Source organism: Bufo gargarizans, chromosome 5, assembly GCF_014858855.1.
Source record: "Bufo gargarizans isolate SCDJY-AF-19 chromosome 5, ASM1485885v1, whole genome shotgun sequence".
NCBI classification, from domain to species: Eukaryota; Metazoa; Chordata; class Amphibia; order Anura; family Bufonidae; genus Bufo; species Bufo gargarizans.
In genome coordinates this window covers 65,823,371-65,839,206 of record NC_058084.1, presented here as the reverse complement: position 1 = coordinate 65,839,206, position 15,836 = coordinate 65,823,371, and the positions used below count along the sequence as shown (strand labels likewise).

The 15,836-nt window shown below is 44.7% G+C and overlaps 1 protein-coding gene across 1 annotated transcript in view; it reads left to right on the top strand.

The window, feature by feature from the left end:
• Positions 1–15,836, top strand: part of TBCCD1 (TBCC domain containing 1) — a 105,031-nt gene that overhangs the window by 14,353 nt on the left and 74,842 nt on the right. Inside the window, exon 3 of the mRNA XM_044293232.1 lies at positions 13,592–13,958. Coding sequence (XP_044149167.1) covers positions 13,592–13,958 — 367 coding nt within the window. The remainder of the gene's footprint in view (positions 1–13,591; positions 13,959–15,836) is intronic.

Here is a 15,836-nt window from a genome sequence, read left to right as displayed (position 1 = left end):
TTCCGCTAACTTGTGACAAAAAATAAAAAGTTCTATGAACTCACTATGCCCATCAGCGAATACCTTAGGGTGTCTACTTTCCGAAATGGGGTCATTTGTGGGGTAGTTATACTGTTTGGGCATTGTAGAACCTCAGGAAACATGACAGGTGCTCAGAAAGTCAGAGCTGCTTCAAAAAGCCGAAATTCACATTTGTGTACCATAGTTTGTAAACGCTATAACTTTTACCCAAACCAATAAATATAAACTTTTTTTTTTTTTTATCAAAGACATGTAGAACAATAAATTTAGCGAAAAATGTATATAGAAAGATAGTTTTATTTGAAAAATTTTACAACTGAAAGTGAAAAATTTCAAATTTTTGCTAAAAGTTCAGTAAATTTCGATTAATAACAAAAAAAAGTAAAAATGTCAGCAGCAATGAAATACCACCAAATGAAAGCTCTATTAGTGAGAAGAAAAGGAGGTAAAATTCATTTGGGTGGTAAGTTGTATGACCGAGCAATAAACGGTGAAAGTAGTGTAGTGCAGAAGTGTAAAAAGTAGTCTGGTCATTAAAGGGTTTCTACCACTTAGGTGTCACATATTTGGCTGTCAGACACTAGCGATCCGCTAGTGTCTGCTCTGGCCAACCATCCTAATATAATTGCTTTTGGGGCGGTGGTTTGGCTAAAAAAAGAACTTTTATTAATATGCTAATGAGCCTCTAGGTGCTATGGGGGCGTCATTAGCACCTAGAGGCTCCGTCTACCTTCAGAAACTGCCGCCCCCAGCGCGTCCCTCCAGCCCGCCCATCTCCTCCTGAATGCGATCCTCGTATGTATTCTGCGCATGCGCAGTGAATGTCTGACCGCTTCCTTGCTCAGACATCTCCACTGCGCCTGCGCGATGACGCCATAGTGCTCCGAGGAACAGGCGCAGTGGAGATGTCTGAGCAGGGAAGCTGTCAGACATTTACTGCGCATGCGCAGAATACATACGAGGATCGCATTCAGGAGGAGATGGGCGGGCTGGAGGGACGCGCTGGGGGCGGCAGTTTCTAAAGGTAGACGGAGCCTCTAGGTGCTAATGACGCCCCCATAGCACCTAGAGGCTCATTAGCATATTAATAAAAGTTCTTTTTTTAGCCAAACCACCGCCCCAAAAGCAATTATATTAGGATGGTTGGCCAGAGCAGACACTAGCGGATCACTAGTGTCTGACAGCCAAATATGTGTCACCTAAGTGGTAGAAACCCTTTAAGGGTGTTTAAGCTAGGGGGGCTGAGGTGGCTAAAAAGTAGGTTTTTGGAAATTTCAAGATTTATCTCTAAGCCTTGTAACAGCCCCCAAAAATAAAATGTCATTCTCAAAATGATCCTAATATGAAGTAGACATATGGGGAATGTAAATTAATAACTATTTTTGTAGGTATTACTATGTATTACAGAAGTGGAGAAATTGAAACTTGGAAATTTGCAAATATTTCCAAATTCTTGGCAAATTTATAAATAAAAATGAATTTTTTGGACTCCATTTTACTAGTGTCATGAAGTACAATATGCGACGAAAAAAACAGTCTCCGAATGGCCTGGATAAGTCAAAGCGTTCCAATAGCCATAACTTTTTAAATTTCAAGTCATATAGCCATATGAGGGCATATTTAATTTACCATGCCTGTTATTGGAAATCGTGGCAAAAATTCTTTGTGGGGTTAATTTGAAAAGAAACAACCCACAATTCTGCCTAGGTTTTTTGGGTTTTGATATCATGACGTTCACTGTACGCTAAAAATGACATGACATTATTATTCTGCAGCTTAATAAGAATACAACGATACTAAACTTGTGTAAAATAAAAAAAAACTTTGAAAAAAATCAAAATTTTCTTTTCATTGCTATTTTCTCCCAGCCATAACTAACTATTTTATATTTCCGCCCGCAGAGCTGTATCAGGGTAGTTTTTATGGGTACCATTTTTGTGGTATGTACGACTTTTTGTTCACCGTTATTCAATTTTTTTCGTGGGGGAAGGTGACAATAAAATGGCGAATTGCATTTTTGTTTGTTTCTTTGCGTTACAACGTTCACCGCACAGGAATTACCGTATTTTTCGCCATATAAGATGCACTTTTTCTCCCCCCAAAATGGGGGGAAAATGTCCCTGCGTCTTATACGGCGAATGCTGTCAATTTTACATCGCAAGCTGCGATGTAAAGCGAGCGGGGACTCGGGGAGGGACTGGGAGGAGGAGCTGGGGCCGGCAATAGCGGCGGGGCGGTGCAGTCACTGTACTATAGCCCCGCCCCGCCGCTATACTAATATAATATGTCATATTCAATTAATGGTTATTAAATATGCCCCTTTATGCCTAATAGTACCTTAAATCCTTAGCACTTCAGTAGTATGCAGGCCGGGCGGGCGGCAGCGTAACTCCCTGATGTCACGTGCCTGCACCGCCTACTTTATGAATGAAGCAGGCGGCGCAGGCAAGTGACGTCAGTGAGAGACGCGCCGGCCGCCCGGCCTGCCGGCATTGTACTGAAACGCTTAGGATTTAAGGTACTATTAGGAATAAAGAGGCATATTTAATAACTATTAATTGAATAAGACATATTATATTAGTATACTGGAGCGGCGGGGGATCTGTGGATGGCACAGTTATGGGCTAGGAGGGTCTGTGGATGACACATGTATAACAGTGCCATCCACAGATCCCCCCCCCCCCCGTAACAGTGCCAGCCACAGATCCCCCTGTAACAGTGCAAGCCACAGATCCCCCCCAATAACAGTGTCCGTCATCCACAGTTCCCCCAATAACAGTGTCCGTCATCCACAGTTCCCCCAATAACAGTGTCCGTCATCCACAGTTCCCCCAATAACAGTGTCCGTCATCCACAGTTCCCCCAATAACAGTGTCCGTCATCCACAGTTCCCCCAATAACAGTGTCCGTCATCCACAGTTCCGCCAATAACAGTGTCCGTCATCCACAGTTCCCCCCCAATAACAGTGTCCGTCATCCACAGTTCCCCCCCAATAACAGTGTCCGTCATCCACAGTTCCCCCCCAATAACAGTGTCCGTCATCCACAGTTCCCCCCCAATAACAGTGTCCGTCATCCACAGTTCCCCCCCAATAACAGTGTCCGTCATCCACAGTTCCCCCCCAATAACAGTGTCCGTCATCCACAGTTCCCCCCCAATAACAGTGTCCGTCATCCACAGTTCCCCCCCAATAACAGTGTCCGTCATCCACAGTTCCCCCCCAATAACAGTGTCCGTCATCCACAGTTCCCCCCCAATAACAGTGTCCGTCATCCACAGTTCCCCTCCAATAACAGTGTCCGTCATCCACAGTTCCCCCCCAATAACAGTGTCCGTCATCCACAGTTCCCCCCCAATAACAGTGTCCGTCATCCACAGTTCCCCCCCAATAACAGTGTCCGTCATCCACAGTTCCCCCCCAATAACAGTGTCCGTCATCCACAGTTCCCCCCCAATAACAGTGTCCGTCATCCACAGTTCCCCCCCAATAACAGTGTCCGTCATCCACAGTTCCCCCCCAATAACAGTGTCCGTCATCCACAGTTCCCCCCAGTTTACATTTCAAAACTTTTAATCTAATAACTATTAGCCCCAAATCCTCTTCTTGCCCTATTAGAGTGAATAGGATTTTCACATGCTCCCTGCTGCACTGTGCTTTGTGCATGGTGGGAGCCATGAAAGGCTTTACAAGGGTCCAGGCTGCCATGGTAACCACTTGGAGCCCTGCAATTTCACTGTGGGGGCTCCAATCGGAAGGTAGAGAGAGCCGCATCCCGCTGCCTTGCCTCACAGGTGCCAAGATCAACGTTGATCTTGGCACCTGAGGGGTTAAACGGCGGGATCACCCGTCATCGCGGTGCCTGCTGTATAAAAATAAGTATTTTTAATAGTCCAAAAATGGTCAAAATTTTGCAGATTTTTAGTTACTTCAGCCTATTTGTACCGTATTATGCTCATAGTGGGGCCCTAGTCATGTAAATGGTAACTGCATCTCTAGGGCTCATATACATGACCGTTTCTATATTACATTCCTCAAAATATGGATACCTTCCATGTGCTTTCTGTGTTTTTTTTTTTTTTTTCCTCTCTCCCATTAATAGAAATGGCTATTCTCCTCCACAGCGCGGATGAGAACAGGACACGTTCTATAATTTGTCGATTGGACAAATGGATGCGGACAGCCGATCCATTGAAATTAATGGGTTTGGGTGGGCCTGGTCTGGCTGCCTAGGTGGATGGTTGTGTAGAGCCTGAGCTCCCGTGATAGCACCGAATTAAGCGACATTACAAAGCCCAGCGTTACTCTTTTTCTGCCTAAAACTCAAGGAAACCTTCACAAGACATGACTGGGCGCAGGAAGAAGTCGGCTAAGCAGCCGAAACTTACGAAGTTCTACTTCTCCAGAGATGCAGGAGACATCCAAGATGGCTCTGAACGTGAAGCGATCTCTCCCTCTGAGTGTGCAACGACACCAGACCTCCCGCATAGCTCTCCTGCCTCATCTTTGCGGAGATCGCTGTCTGATTTGGCGCTCCCCACCCAGCTGGAGCTGGGAGGTCATAGCACACCAGCCAGCGGGGTAGAGATGCCTCAGAGCTCGGAAGGAACACAACGACCGGTGAGTCACAGCTCCCCACCCCGCCTTACACCACGTGAGCTTCCTTCAACTTCTCCCTCCTCTCAGCGGGAACCCACACAATTAAATGCCCGACATGCGGCTGCTAATTTCCCCCTATGCAGGGACACAAAGAGCTTTCCTGCAGGCTCAGAAGAAGACGGGGAAACAACGCTATTAGCGTTACCGGTGTCCAATACAGCCCTCACAGATACCGCCATGCGTGAAATGCTGATACCGTAGCGGCGATCCTTGCTGCTGGACGTAAAGTCCATCAGCCCTCTGCGTACTGATATCGATGAGCTGGGGGTCCAGACAGACCACCTGGAAAGTAAATTTGGGGACTTTGCATCCTCACACAACGCCCTAATTGACGCTCACACAGAGCTGGAGGCAGAGGTGGAAATGATTAAGGCCAAAATGGCCAACCTTGAAGATAGAAGCAGATGCAACAATATCAAGTTGAGAGGGATTCCGGAATCGGTGTCTCCCAAAGAAATCCCTGACTATGTGCGGTCTCTTCTGAAAGCAGCTTTGCCGGATTGCCCTGACAGGGACTTGGAAATTGACCGGGCGCACTGCGTTCCTCGACTGCGACATCTGGAGGACTCAGTGCCTCGGGATGTGCTAGCCAGAGTTCATTTCTTCAGGATCAAAGAACAGCTACCGTCTTCAGCGAGGAAAAACTGAGGTCTCCATGCACCCTTCCATAAGGTACTCTTATTTGCAGACCTATCTGCAGCTACACTGCGTTTGAGGAGGGCCCTCTCACCTATCACGTCAGCCCTTAGAAGTGCTAATGTACCGTACCGCTGGGGTTTTCCAGTTTGCCTGCTGATACACCATAACGGAGTCTTCCATAAAGGCCATGGATGAGGGACTGGCACTCTTACAAAGTTGGAACATCCCCGTGTCTTCCACGGATGAAGCTCAACGCCATGCTCCAGCCAAAGTCCGCAAAGACTGGTCAAGAGTACGCTGAACCAAGTTTCATGGCGAGTATGCCTCGCCTTCAGGTGCTGTACGTTTGTATGGGTTCTGTCATTCTAACCTGCCTCAATCCTAGGTTGCAGACGGAACATTTGCCTTACTTCTTGTATTGAGCCTCTTTTAGGCTTACTATGTTCTACCTCTGTTTTAAGTTTGATGTTTTACCTCCTGTGTCCTTGGGGTTTAAATTCTCTAGGTGCTCATACTATGCCTGTTTTCTCTCGTGCTACCTTTGTCCGGGTGATGGAGACGTTCTGTGTCTGATATCTCTGTTATTACCTGCTAGTAATAGAATGCTGTTTATTTTAATCTATCATGGTAATTACATTTGCTAGCATGAATGTCAATGGCTTGAACAGCCCAATGCGCAGAGCGCATTACAGTGTGATGTTCTAGGGATACAGGAGACGCATTTGCTTCAGCGTGATGCTTTCAGGCTGAGACATACAGTTTCCACACATTTTTCAATCGCACCTTCACACTAAATCCAGGGGGGTCATGTTAGCTATCAAAAACACAGTAGCATTTTCCCATGTAGCTGACCAGATAGAGCCTCATGAACAATTTTTTATACTGATATGCACTCTCAATAATGTATTATTCACCGTAGTGTATCTGTATGCTCCGAACCAGGGCCAAATACATTTCTTTCACAAGGTAATGAAGCTGGTCCATAAGAAACAACAGGGAAAACTGGTGATCTGTGGTGAACTAAGGCTACTTTCACACTAGCGTTCGATCGGATCCGTTCTGAACGTATCCGATCATATTAATGCAGACGGAGGCTCCGTTCAGTACGGATCCGTCTGCATTAATAACTTAGAAAAAATTCTAAGTGTGAAAGTAGCCTGAGCGGATCCGTTCAGACTTTCAATGTAAAGTCAATGGGGGACGGATCCGCTTGAAGATTTGAGCCATATGGTGACATCTTCAAGCGGATCCGTTCCCATTGACTTACATTGTAAGTCTGAACGGAACCGCTCGCCTCCGCACGGCCAGGCGGACAGCTGAACGCTGCAAGCAGCGTTCAGCTGTCCGCCTGTCCGTGCGGAGGCTGAACGCCGCCAGACTGATGCAGTCTGAGCAGATCCGCTCCATTCAGACTGCATCAGGGCTGGACGGAGGCGTTCGGGTCCGCTCGTGAGCTCCTTCAAACGGAGCTCACGAACGGACCTATGAACGCTAGTGTGAAAGTAGCCTTAATCTGACATCAGATCAGTCTGTGGATGCTTCCACCTCCCCAATGCGGGCCACCCCTTCCCTCGCTACTACCTTCTGGAAGGAGCAGCTATATGACGTCAGGCGTATCCACCATGCGTCTGCTAGAGAACGCATTTTATTCTGGGGTTCATAATATGTATTCCAGGATTGACATGCTTCTTGTGGATAGAGCACTCCTCCCTCACGTGCAAAATTCCTCCATAGAAACTATCAAATGGTCTGACCATGCAGCTATTACCTTGGCGGTTTCGGAATCTATTAACTCCCCGCAAGTATACTTGTGGCGGAGTAACCCCCTTTTTGCTCTCAGACCCTCAGTATGGCTCCTGCATAGAAACAGATTTCAAAATTTGGGCAAATTTTTAATGATTCCTCTCACACAGACCCAGTGACTCTGTGGAGCGCTCACAAGGCCTGCATCCGGGGGTCCTTTATACAGCAGGGTGCGATACGAAAAAAGCGACTGGAAGCAAAGATGTCAAACATCCTGTCCCAACTACAACTAGTGGGGGCGAATAACAAAGCGAATCCTACTCCTTTGTTAGCAGATGAGCTTAGACGCCTCAGACACGAGTTGAGAGGTTATATTCTTTCCTCCTACAAGAAAATGCTTCGCAAAACAAAAGCGACTTATTATTCACATGATAACAAAGCGGGTAAACTTTTGGCGTCTAGATTTAAGGCACATCATACAAAAAGCAGAATCCCTCACCTTATCTATCGCTATTCACAGGAGAAAGTTTACTCCCCCATAGAGATTGCTAAAGGCTTTCAATCATACTATACCAATCTTTACAATTTACAAAATTCCCACCCCGCCCCAGCGGACCTAGACGACCGGGTTAGTATGTATCTCAATTCCCTACATTTACCCACACTAACTAGTTTCCAGCTTCAGGACCTTAAAGCGAACCTTTCACCTCAATTTCACTTAATAAACTAGCAACAGTACCTTATAGACCATATTCAGTGTGTTCTTATACATCCTTGTGCCGCTTTCATGCGCTGTATATGCCTGAAAAAAACGTCTTATAAAGTAATAATTTCCTGCTCCAACAGTCACGCTAGAAGACAAGGGGGTAGCCCTTCCCTCACTTCAGGCTGTACCTCCCCTGCCCTAACCCCGCCTCTATGCACTGTAATTGACACCCGGCTCAGTCGCCGGGACCGTGCTTGTACAGGCTGCGCATGCGCCGTCCTCCTCATTCGCCGCGCGATCCCGCGAATTGAATTACAGGATCGCGCTCGAGTCCGTGCGATAGACGGGATCGCGCGGCGAATGAGGAGGACGGCGCATGTGCAGCCTGTACAAGCGCGGTCCCGGCGACTGAGCCGGGTGTCAATTACAGTGCATAGAGGCGGGGTTAGGGCAGGGGAGGTACAGCCTGAAGTGAGGGAAGGGCTACCCCCTTGACTTCTAGCGTGACTGTTGGAGCAGGAAATTATTACTTTATAAGACGTTTTTTTCAGGCATATACAGCGCATGAAAGCGGCACAAGGATGTATAAGAACACACTGAAGATGATCTATAAGGTACTGTTGCTAGTTGATTAAGTGAAATTGAGGTGACAGGTTTGCTTTAACTCTCCTATTACTAATGAGGAAGTGGAGGCGGTGATTGTGTCTCTCCATAGAGACAAAGCCCCTGGCCCCGATGGCTTTGCGAGCCATTATTATAAACATTTTAAGCAGATTATTAGCCCCTACCTAAGAGACTTCTGTCAAGCTGCAATGTCCCAGGGATCTCTGCCAGCTGAAAATCTACAAGCATTTATTATCACCCTCCCTAAACCCGGCAAATCACCTGATAGACCCCAGAATTTTAGGCCCATCTCCTCCCTAAAACAGGATGTCAAAATATATGCAAAGTTATTGGCCACCCGTTTAGCCAAAATTCTACCTTCCATTATTCATGTGGACCAGGCCGGCTTCGTTCCGACTATAGACCTACTATAACATGAGACGCCTGCTAGGTATTTTTCATCATGTTCAGAAGAGTGGGATTCCCGCGTTGGCATTGGACGCCGAGAAGGCGCTCGATAGACTTCGTTGGTCGTTCGCCTTCTCGGTGCTTAAAAACAACTGGGTTTCATTGGCCCCGTTCTCACCGCCGTTAGAGCACTCTATAGTAACCCTACGGTGAGAACATTTGTAAATGGAGCCTTGTCGGATGTGTTCGAGCTCACAAATGGCATTAGACAAGGCTGTCCCCTATCTCCCCTTATTTTTATAATAGCCATGGAACCAATGGCCCAGGCGATTAGACAAGACACCAATATTTCAGGGGATACCGTAGGTGGGTGACTCCATGTAATATCCTTATATGCAGATGACGTGTGCCTAACCCTCACAAATCCAGAAGAGTCCCTGTCGGTGGTTATGGCCCAAATCTCTCATTATGGTGACCTTTCGTACTACCACCTTAATTCCTCCAAAACGCAAGCCCTACCTATCAACTTACCACAGGCCTTGGTGTTGAACCTTCGTAACACTTGGACCTTTGATTGGCAGCACCTCAGCATTAAACACTTAGGCATCAACATGTCACATACCCCGTCCCAATTGTACGCACTAAACTATGACTCTCTCCTAATCTTCACAGAAAAGGAACTTATAGAATTTGCTAAATATTATGCCTCGTGGATGGGTAAGATTGCCAAGTTTAAAATGTTTATCCTTCCTAGGTTTTTATATATGTATCGCACCCTGCCTATAATCCTCCCAGAGAGGTTCTTCTCCCAAGCACAAGCATTACTTTCTAAATATATTTGGGAAGGGAAACTCCCCAGGATCGCTCGTAATATTTTAACTAGGAAAAGACGTATGGGAGGTTTAGCGCTACCAGATCTAAAATTGTACTATGTACACTACGTGCAGAATTATTAGGCAAATGAGTATTTTGACCACATCATCCTCTTTATGCATGTTGTCTTACTCCAAGCTGTATAGGCTCGAAAGCCTACTACCAATTAAGCATATTAGGTGATGTGCATCTCTGTAATGAGAAGGGGTGTGGTCTAATGACATCAACACCCTATATCAGGTGTGCATAATTATTAGGCAACTTCCTTTCCTTTGGCAAAATGGGTCAAAAGAAGGACTTGACAGGCTCAGAAAAGTCAAAAATAGTGAGATATCTTGCAGAGGGATGCAGCACTCTTAAAATTGCAAAGCTTCTGAAGCGTGATCATCGAACAATCAAGCGTTTCATTCAAACTGCCCATGAACTGAGAAAAGTCAAGCGTGCAGCTGCCAAGATGCCACTTGCCACCAGTTTGGCCATATTTCAGAGCTGCAACATCACTGGAGTGCCCAAAAGCACAAGGTGTGCAATACTCAGAGACATGGTCAAGGTAAGAAAGGCTGAAAGACGACCACCACTGAACAAGACACACGAGCTGAAACGTCAAGACTGGGCCAAGAAATATCTCAAGACTGATTTTTCTAAGGTTTTATGGACTGATGAAATGAGAGTGAGTCTTGATGGGCCAGATGGCTGGATTGGTAAAGGGCAGAGAGCTCCAGTCCGACTCAGACGCCAGCAAGGTGGAGGTGGAGTACTGGTTTGGGCTGGTATCATCAAAGATGAGCTTGTGGGGCCTTTTTGGGTTGAGGATGGAGTCAAGCTCAACTCCCAGTCCTACTGCCAGTTTCTGGAAGACACCTTCTTCAAGCAGTGGTACAGGAAGAAGTCTGCAAGGTAAGAAAAACATGATTTTCATGCAGGACAATGCTCCATCACACGCGTCCAAGTACTCCACAACGTGGCTGGCAAGAAAGGGTATAAAAGAAGAAAATCTAATGACATGGCATCCTTGTTCACCTGATCTGAACCCCATTGAGAACCTGTGGTCCATCATCAAATGTGAGATTTACAAGGAGGGAAAACAGTACACCTCTCTGAACAGTGTCTGGGAGGCTGTGGTTGCTGCTGCACGCAATGTTGATGGTGAACAGATCAAAACACTGACAGAATCCATGGATGGCAGGCTTTTGAGTGTCCTTGAAAAGAAAGGTGGCTATATTGGTCACTGATTTGTTTTTGTTTTGTTTTTGAATGTCAGAAATGTATATTTGTGAATGTTGAGATGTTATATTGGTTTCACTGGTAAAAATAAATAATTGAAATGGGTATATATTTGTTTTTTGTTAAGTTGCCTAATAATTATGTACAGTAATAGTCACCTGCACACACAGATATCCCCCTAAAATAGCTAAAACTAAAAACAAACTAAAAACTACTTCCAAAAATATTCAGCTTTGATATTAATGAGTTTTTTGGGTTCATTGAGAACATGGTTGTTGTTCAATAATAAAATTAATCCTCAAAAATACAACTTGCCTAATAATTCTGCACTCCCTGTATCTACATTGGTCTCAATGCTGAAGGGCTGGGTTCAGTTGTCCCAGGATCTACCCTGGGTACATCTGGAAGCATCACAAGCCGCCCCATACTCCTTGAGGGAGTTGTTGCACTTACCATTTTGGAAGATTCCTACTCCTAAAAGTCTAAGCCCAACGGTGCTGGCATCGCTGAGGGCATGGTCTACGTACCATGTACTGGCAGATGCTGATGACCCCCCTACACTTGCCTCTCTTCCCTTCTCTCTGCTCCGGTCTCTACTTCCTCACTCTGATCTGTGACTATGGGTTTCAGCCAATATCTACACAGTGGGAGACCTTTTAGATAAAGGGGTATTACAGCCGTTCCAACAGATATGTGAAAAGTTTTCTATCCCGAGCAGGGAATTCTTTAAATACCTCCAGATCCGCCATTTGTTACAAGACCTGCAGCCTTCCGGCGTTAAATAGATAAACTAGCCAAACTATATATTATGGGCCACATGAAGGGTTTGAAGCCCCTATATAACTCCATCCTTCAGCCCACACTTTTTAAACGCTCTAATCCTATGATCACTTGGGAGAGAGACTTGAAACTTGTCTATTTCTGAAACGGATTGGTTGCAGGCCCTTAGAATGATTCACAAACACCTGAAATGCACCTCCCACATAGAATCAGCTGTAAAAACAGTGCTTAGATGGTATTACACACCAGACAGATTGGCTCTTATGTATCCTCATGTCTCTAACCTAAGCTGGACAGGTTGCGGCTGCAGGGGCACCTTGTTCCATATCTTGTGGCAATGTCCTAGCATCCAAGGATATTGGTCCGCTTGCAGAGACCTACTAGACCGGATTATGCCTTTCGAGACAACCTGGTCTCCGCAACTGGCCCTTTTATTCATAGGAGTTGATCTCCTACCAGCCCGTTTCAGGGCTTTGTTCTGCATAATATGCGTAACTGCTAAATTATTACTCCTACGGAAATGGAAGACCCCTGACATCCCAGGACTCTCTGAATTAGTATCCGCACTTAACACCACCTATTCTTTTGAGAGGGTTATTTCTTTGGGCGGGGGGTTATATGGTAGATTTCAGATAAATTGGAGCCCCTGGGAAACTTCTCGATATTGTTCTGTGCCATAAAGCCTTCACAAACCAGCCTCTCTAGATATAAGCCAACACCTCAATAGTATCAGGTTTAGCAGAGTGTGCTCTAGCCATTGGTTCCCTCAGACTTGACATAGGTAGCCACTTTCCTCAGCACAACTAACACTCGTCTTCCACAAGCAGCACAAGTTAATACTCTTCAAGGGTTCTCCGCACAGGAGCCCTACTTTGGTTAGTTATTTAAGATGTTATGTATCCTTTTTTTTGTACCTTGCACATCGGGTATGCCTGATATATTCTTGTAATTGTTAAAAATGCAATAAAAACTATTGTAACGAAATTAATGGGTTGGTGTGCAATCAAAAAAATAAAATAAAAAATTGTGTGCATGAGGCCTAAATTACTAAAACTAGTTTCTAGTTTTACACTAGCGCTAAAATGTTCTGGCAAGCTGTTCAGTTAGGGTACTTTCACACTAGCGTATTTGAGTTCCGTCCCAGGGGCTCAATACCGGAAAAAAATGGATCAGTTTTATCCTAATGCATTCTGCATGGAGAGCATTCCGTTCAGGATGCATCAGTTCAGTCCCTCTTATGTTTTTTAGACAGAGAAAATACCGCAGCATGCTGCAGTTTTCTCTCCGATCAAAAATCCTGAACACTTGCCGGAATGCCGGATCCGGCATTTATTTCTAATGAAATGTATTAGTGTATTAGATCCGGCATTAAAATTGCTGCATTGATGGATACGTTCTTCCGGTCCACGCATGCACAGACCTTTTAAATCGGTGAAAAAAAAAAATACCGGATCCGTTTTTCCGGATGACACCAGAGAGACGGATCTGGTATTTCAATGCATTTGTCAGACGGATCCGGATCCGTCTAACAAATGCCATCCGTTTGCATCCTCTGCCGCAAGTGTGAAAGTACCCTTAGAGCAACAGCCTGCCAGAGTTCATCACATCAGGCATAGCCGGTTACCACCTTTCCCCTCTGGAGCCATTGACTATAATGGCATCTGGTCTGTTTCCGGCATTAGTACCACGATTCAGCCAGACAAAAACACGCGGCTGCCTGGCGCCGCGTCAGCAGTTTCTAGCTATGCCGGATGCAATGAACATTTTAGTGTTAGTGTGAAACTAGCTTGAGCAGATGGAATTTTAGAAAAGTACACCAAAAAACTTGTATCACTGATGGCATTACACATATAATGTTTTTTCTTAATTGTTTTGGCTTATTGCTTGCTTTCTGAAATCTAATTTATGTAATCATTTTTTTCTTTCTGTTGGTTAGAACTGGGATGAATATGGCCACCATGCGTTCATGCAGAATCATATACCTTCTATTTTGGAGTTGCTTCTGGATCCCGACCAGCTCACTAAATCCTCTCATTCCAGTCACTGTAGTCTTTTATCCCTTGAAGCTGCTCAAGCTCTTGGCTTTCTTCTTGAAGGAACAGTGGACAAAAACAGAACTGTCCATTCTTTTATTGATTTAGCACTTTGGCATCCATTGCAAACTGTAAGTGGTTACTCAAAGACAACTGAAACATTCTCCCTTCAAAAGCTACAGGCCTGGATAAAGGAATGCTTTGTGGTGAACCCATTTGGGATGTCAGCATGCATCAGGTCAGGAAGAAAATTAGCATGGGCACAACAAAGTAAGAAAATACTAATACTTATTTTTCAGTTACATGTTTGTTGGAATGGTATTTAAACTTATTCCACAGTACAATCCACTTTTGTAATATTGATGACCCATCCTTAGCACCCCCGCCGATCAGCTGTTTGAAGAGAACGCAGTTCTCACACAAGCGCATCCTTCTCTTCATTGGCGACCTGCCTGCCGTTGACATTGCAGCAGGGACTAGTTGTAATTACAACTCTGCAGTCCTATTCAGTTCAGTGGGACGGCTCTTTACTGTTCAAGTGAAAAGAAAGGAGCCATCACTTTGACATGAATTGTTACGTACGAGCTGTAATTACACTGCTCACCGCTGCAATGTCGATGTTGAACAGGTAAACAGTGTAGAGAAGGCAGCGCTCATGTGAGCACTGCATTCTCTTCAAACAGTAGATCTCTGGTGATGCCATCAGTTGGGCCCCCGCTGATCTCATATTCATGACCTATCCTGCGGATAGGTCATCAATATTACTAAAGTAGACAACCCCTTTAAATAGCAAATCCCATAAACGTTATGGAACCATCGAGAGATGTGCTACATTGTTTTCCTAGGTCTTATTGTAGTGAGTAGGAGTTCCAGAGACAGTGTAGCTCGCTGTCCTATGAAGCGTTTGCGTAGTTCAGTCTCACTATTTTGAGAGTTCCCATAAACAGCGTAGCAGAGCCAACTTAGTTGTTTCTGTAACTCTGCCCACCTCTAGCTGCTACTTTACTAGGGTTATCCAATATCAGCCATGAAATGTTGAGAGGGGAATAAACCTTTAATGTTGAGAAAGAATGGAGGGGAGATGGTTTGTTTTCTTACTATTTGTACTCTCTTCTGGGTATTAAACCCTTCTCTACACACGGCGTACATGTACATCAAGTGGGCGCAGTCGATCAGGAGCAGGGGCCCGGCTGTATCCGCTGACATTGCTGGAAACGCCAATGCTGGGGGATTAACCAATTTGATGTTGCAGTCAAAGCTGACCGCAGCATCTATGGTGTTTGCCGAGGGAGGAGGGCTCCTTATAACACCTCATTGCTGAGATGATGGTGTCCCGATCGCTGCTATGGCATCCGATGCCTTACAAAGCCTGCCAGCTATGGAGTTCTATGAGGCCCACTACTCAGGCTAGGTCTCATAGGGACACTGTTAGTGTATTACTGACAAACTCAGTGCAGTACAATACAGCATGTATGGTACGGCATTGAAACGAGGATCAAACCTTGAAAAGTTAATGTCCCACGGTAGGAGAAAAATAGGTTTTAATAAAATCGCAAAAAATAGTGTTTTAAAAAAAATTAAGCTTCAAGTATAAAAAAAAGGCACTCATTAAGCCATATACAATGACATTTTTTTTTTTTTTAACTAGACATCGATATATTGGGTATCGCCCCATCCGTAACGACCGGCTCTATAAAAATTACAAGATCTATCCTGTCTAAAAGTACTATATTCCCCAAAATTGTACCAATGAAAATGTCAACTAATCCCACAATAAACATGCCCCAACATAAGATAATCGGCAGAAAAATGTAAAAAACATAAGCCTCTCAGAAAATGGTGACTCAAAAATAGGATGATAAAAAAAAAAAATCTAAAATTGGTATCTCTGTAATCGTACTGACCAGCAAAATAGATAACGTCATTTTTCCTGCACTGTGTTCGCCACAATAAGAAAACCTAAAAAGCAATGGCAGAATTGCTGCTTCCCAGAAAAATAGAGGTCAAAAAGGTGTACCACAAAATAGAATCAATGATTACCACTTATCCCACTTAAAAATAAGCCCTCACACAGCTCTGTTGAGAAACTTAAAAAAAAAAATATTATATATATATATATATATATATATATATATATATATATATATA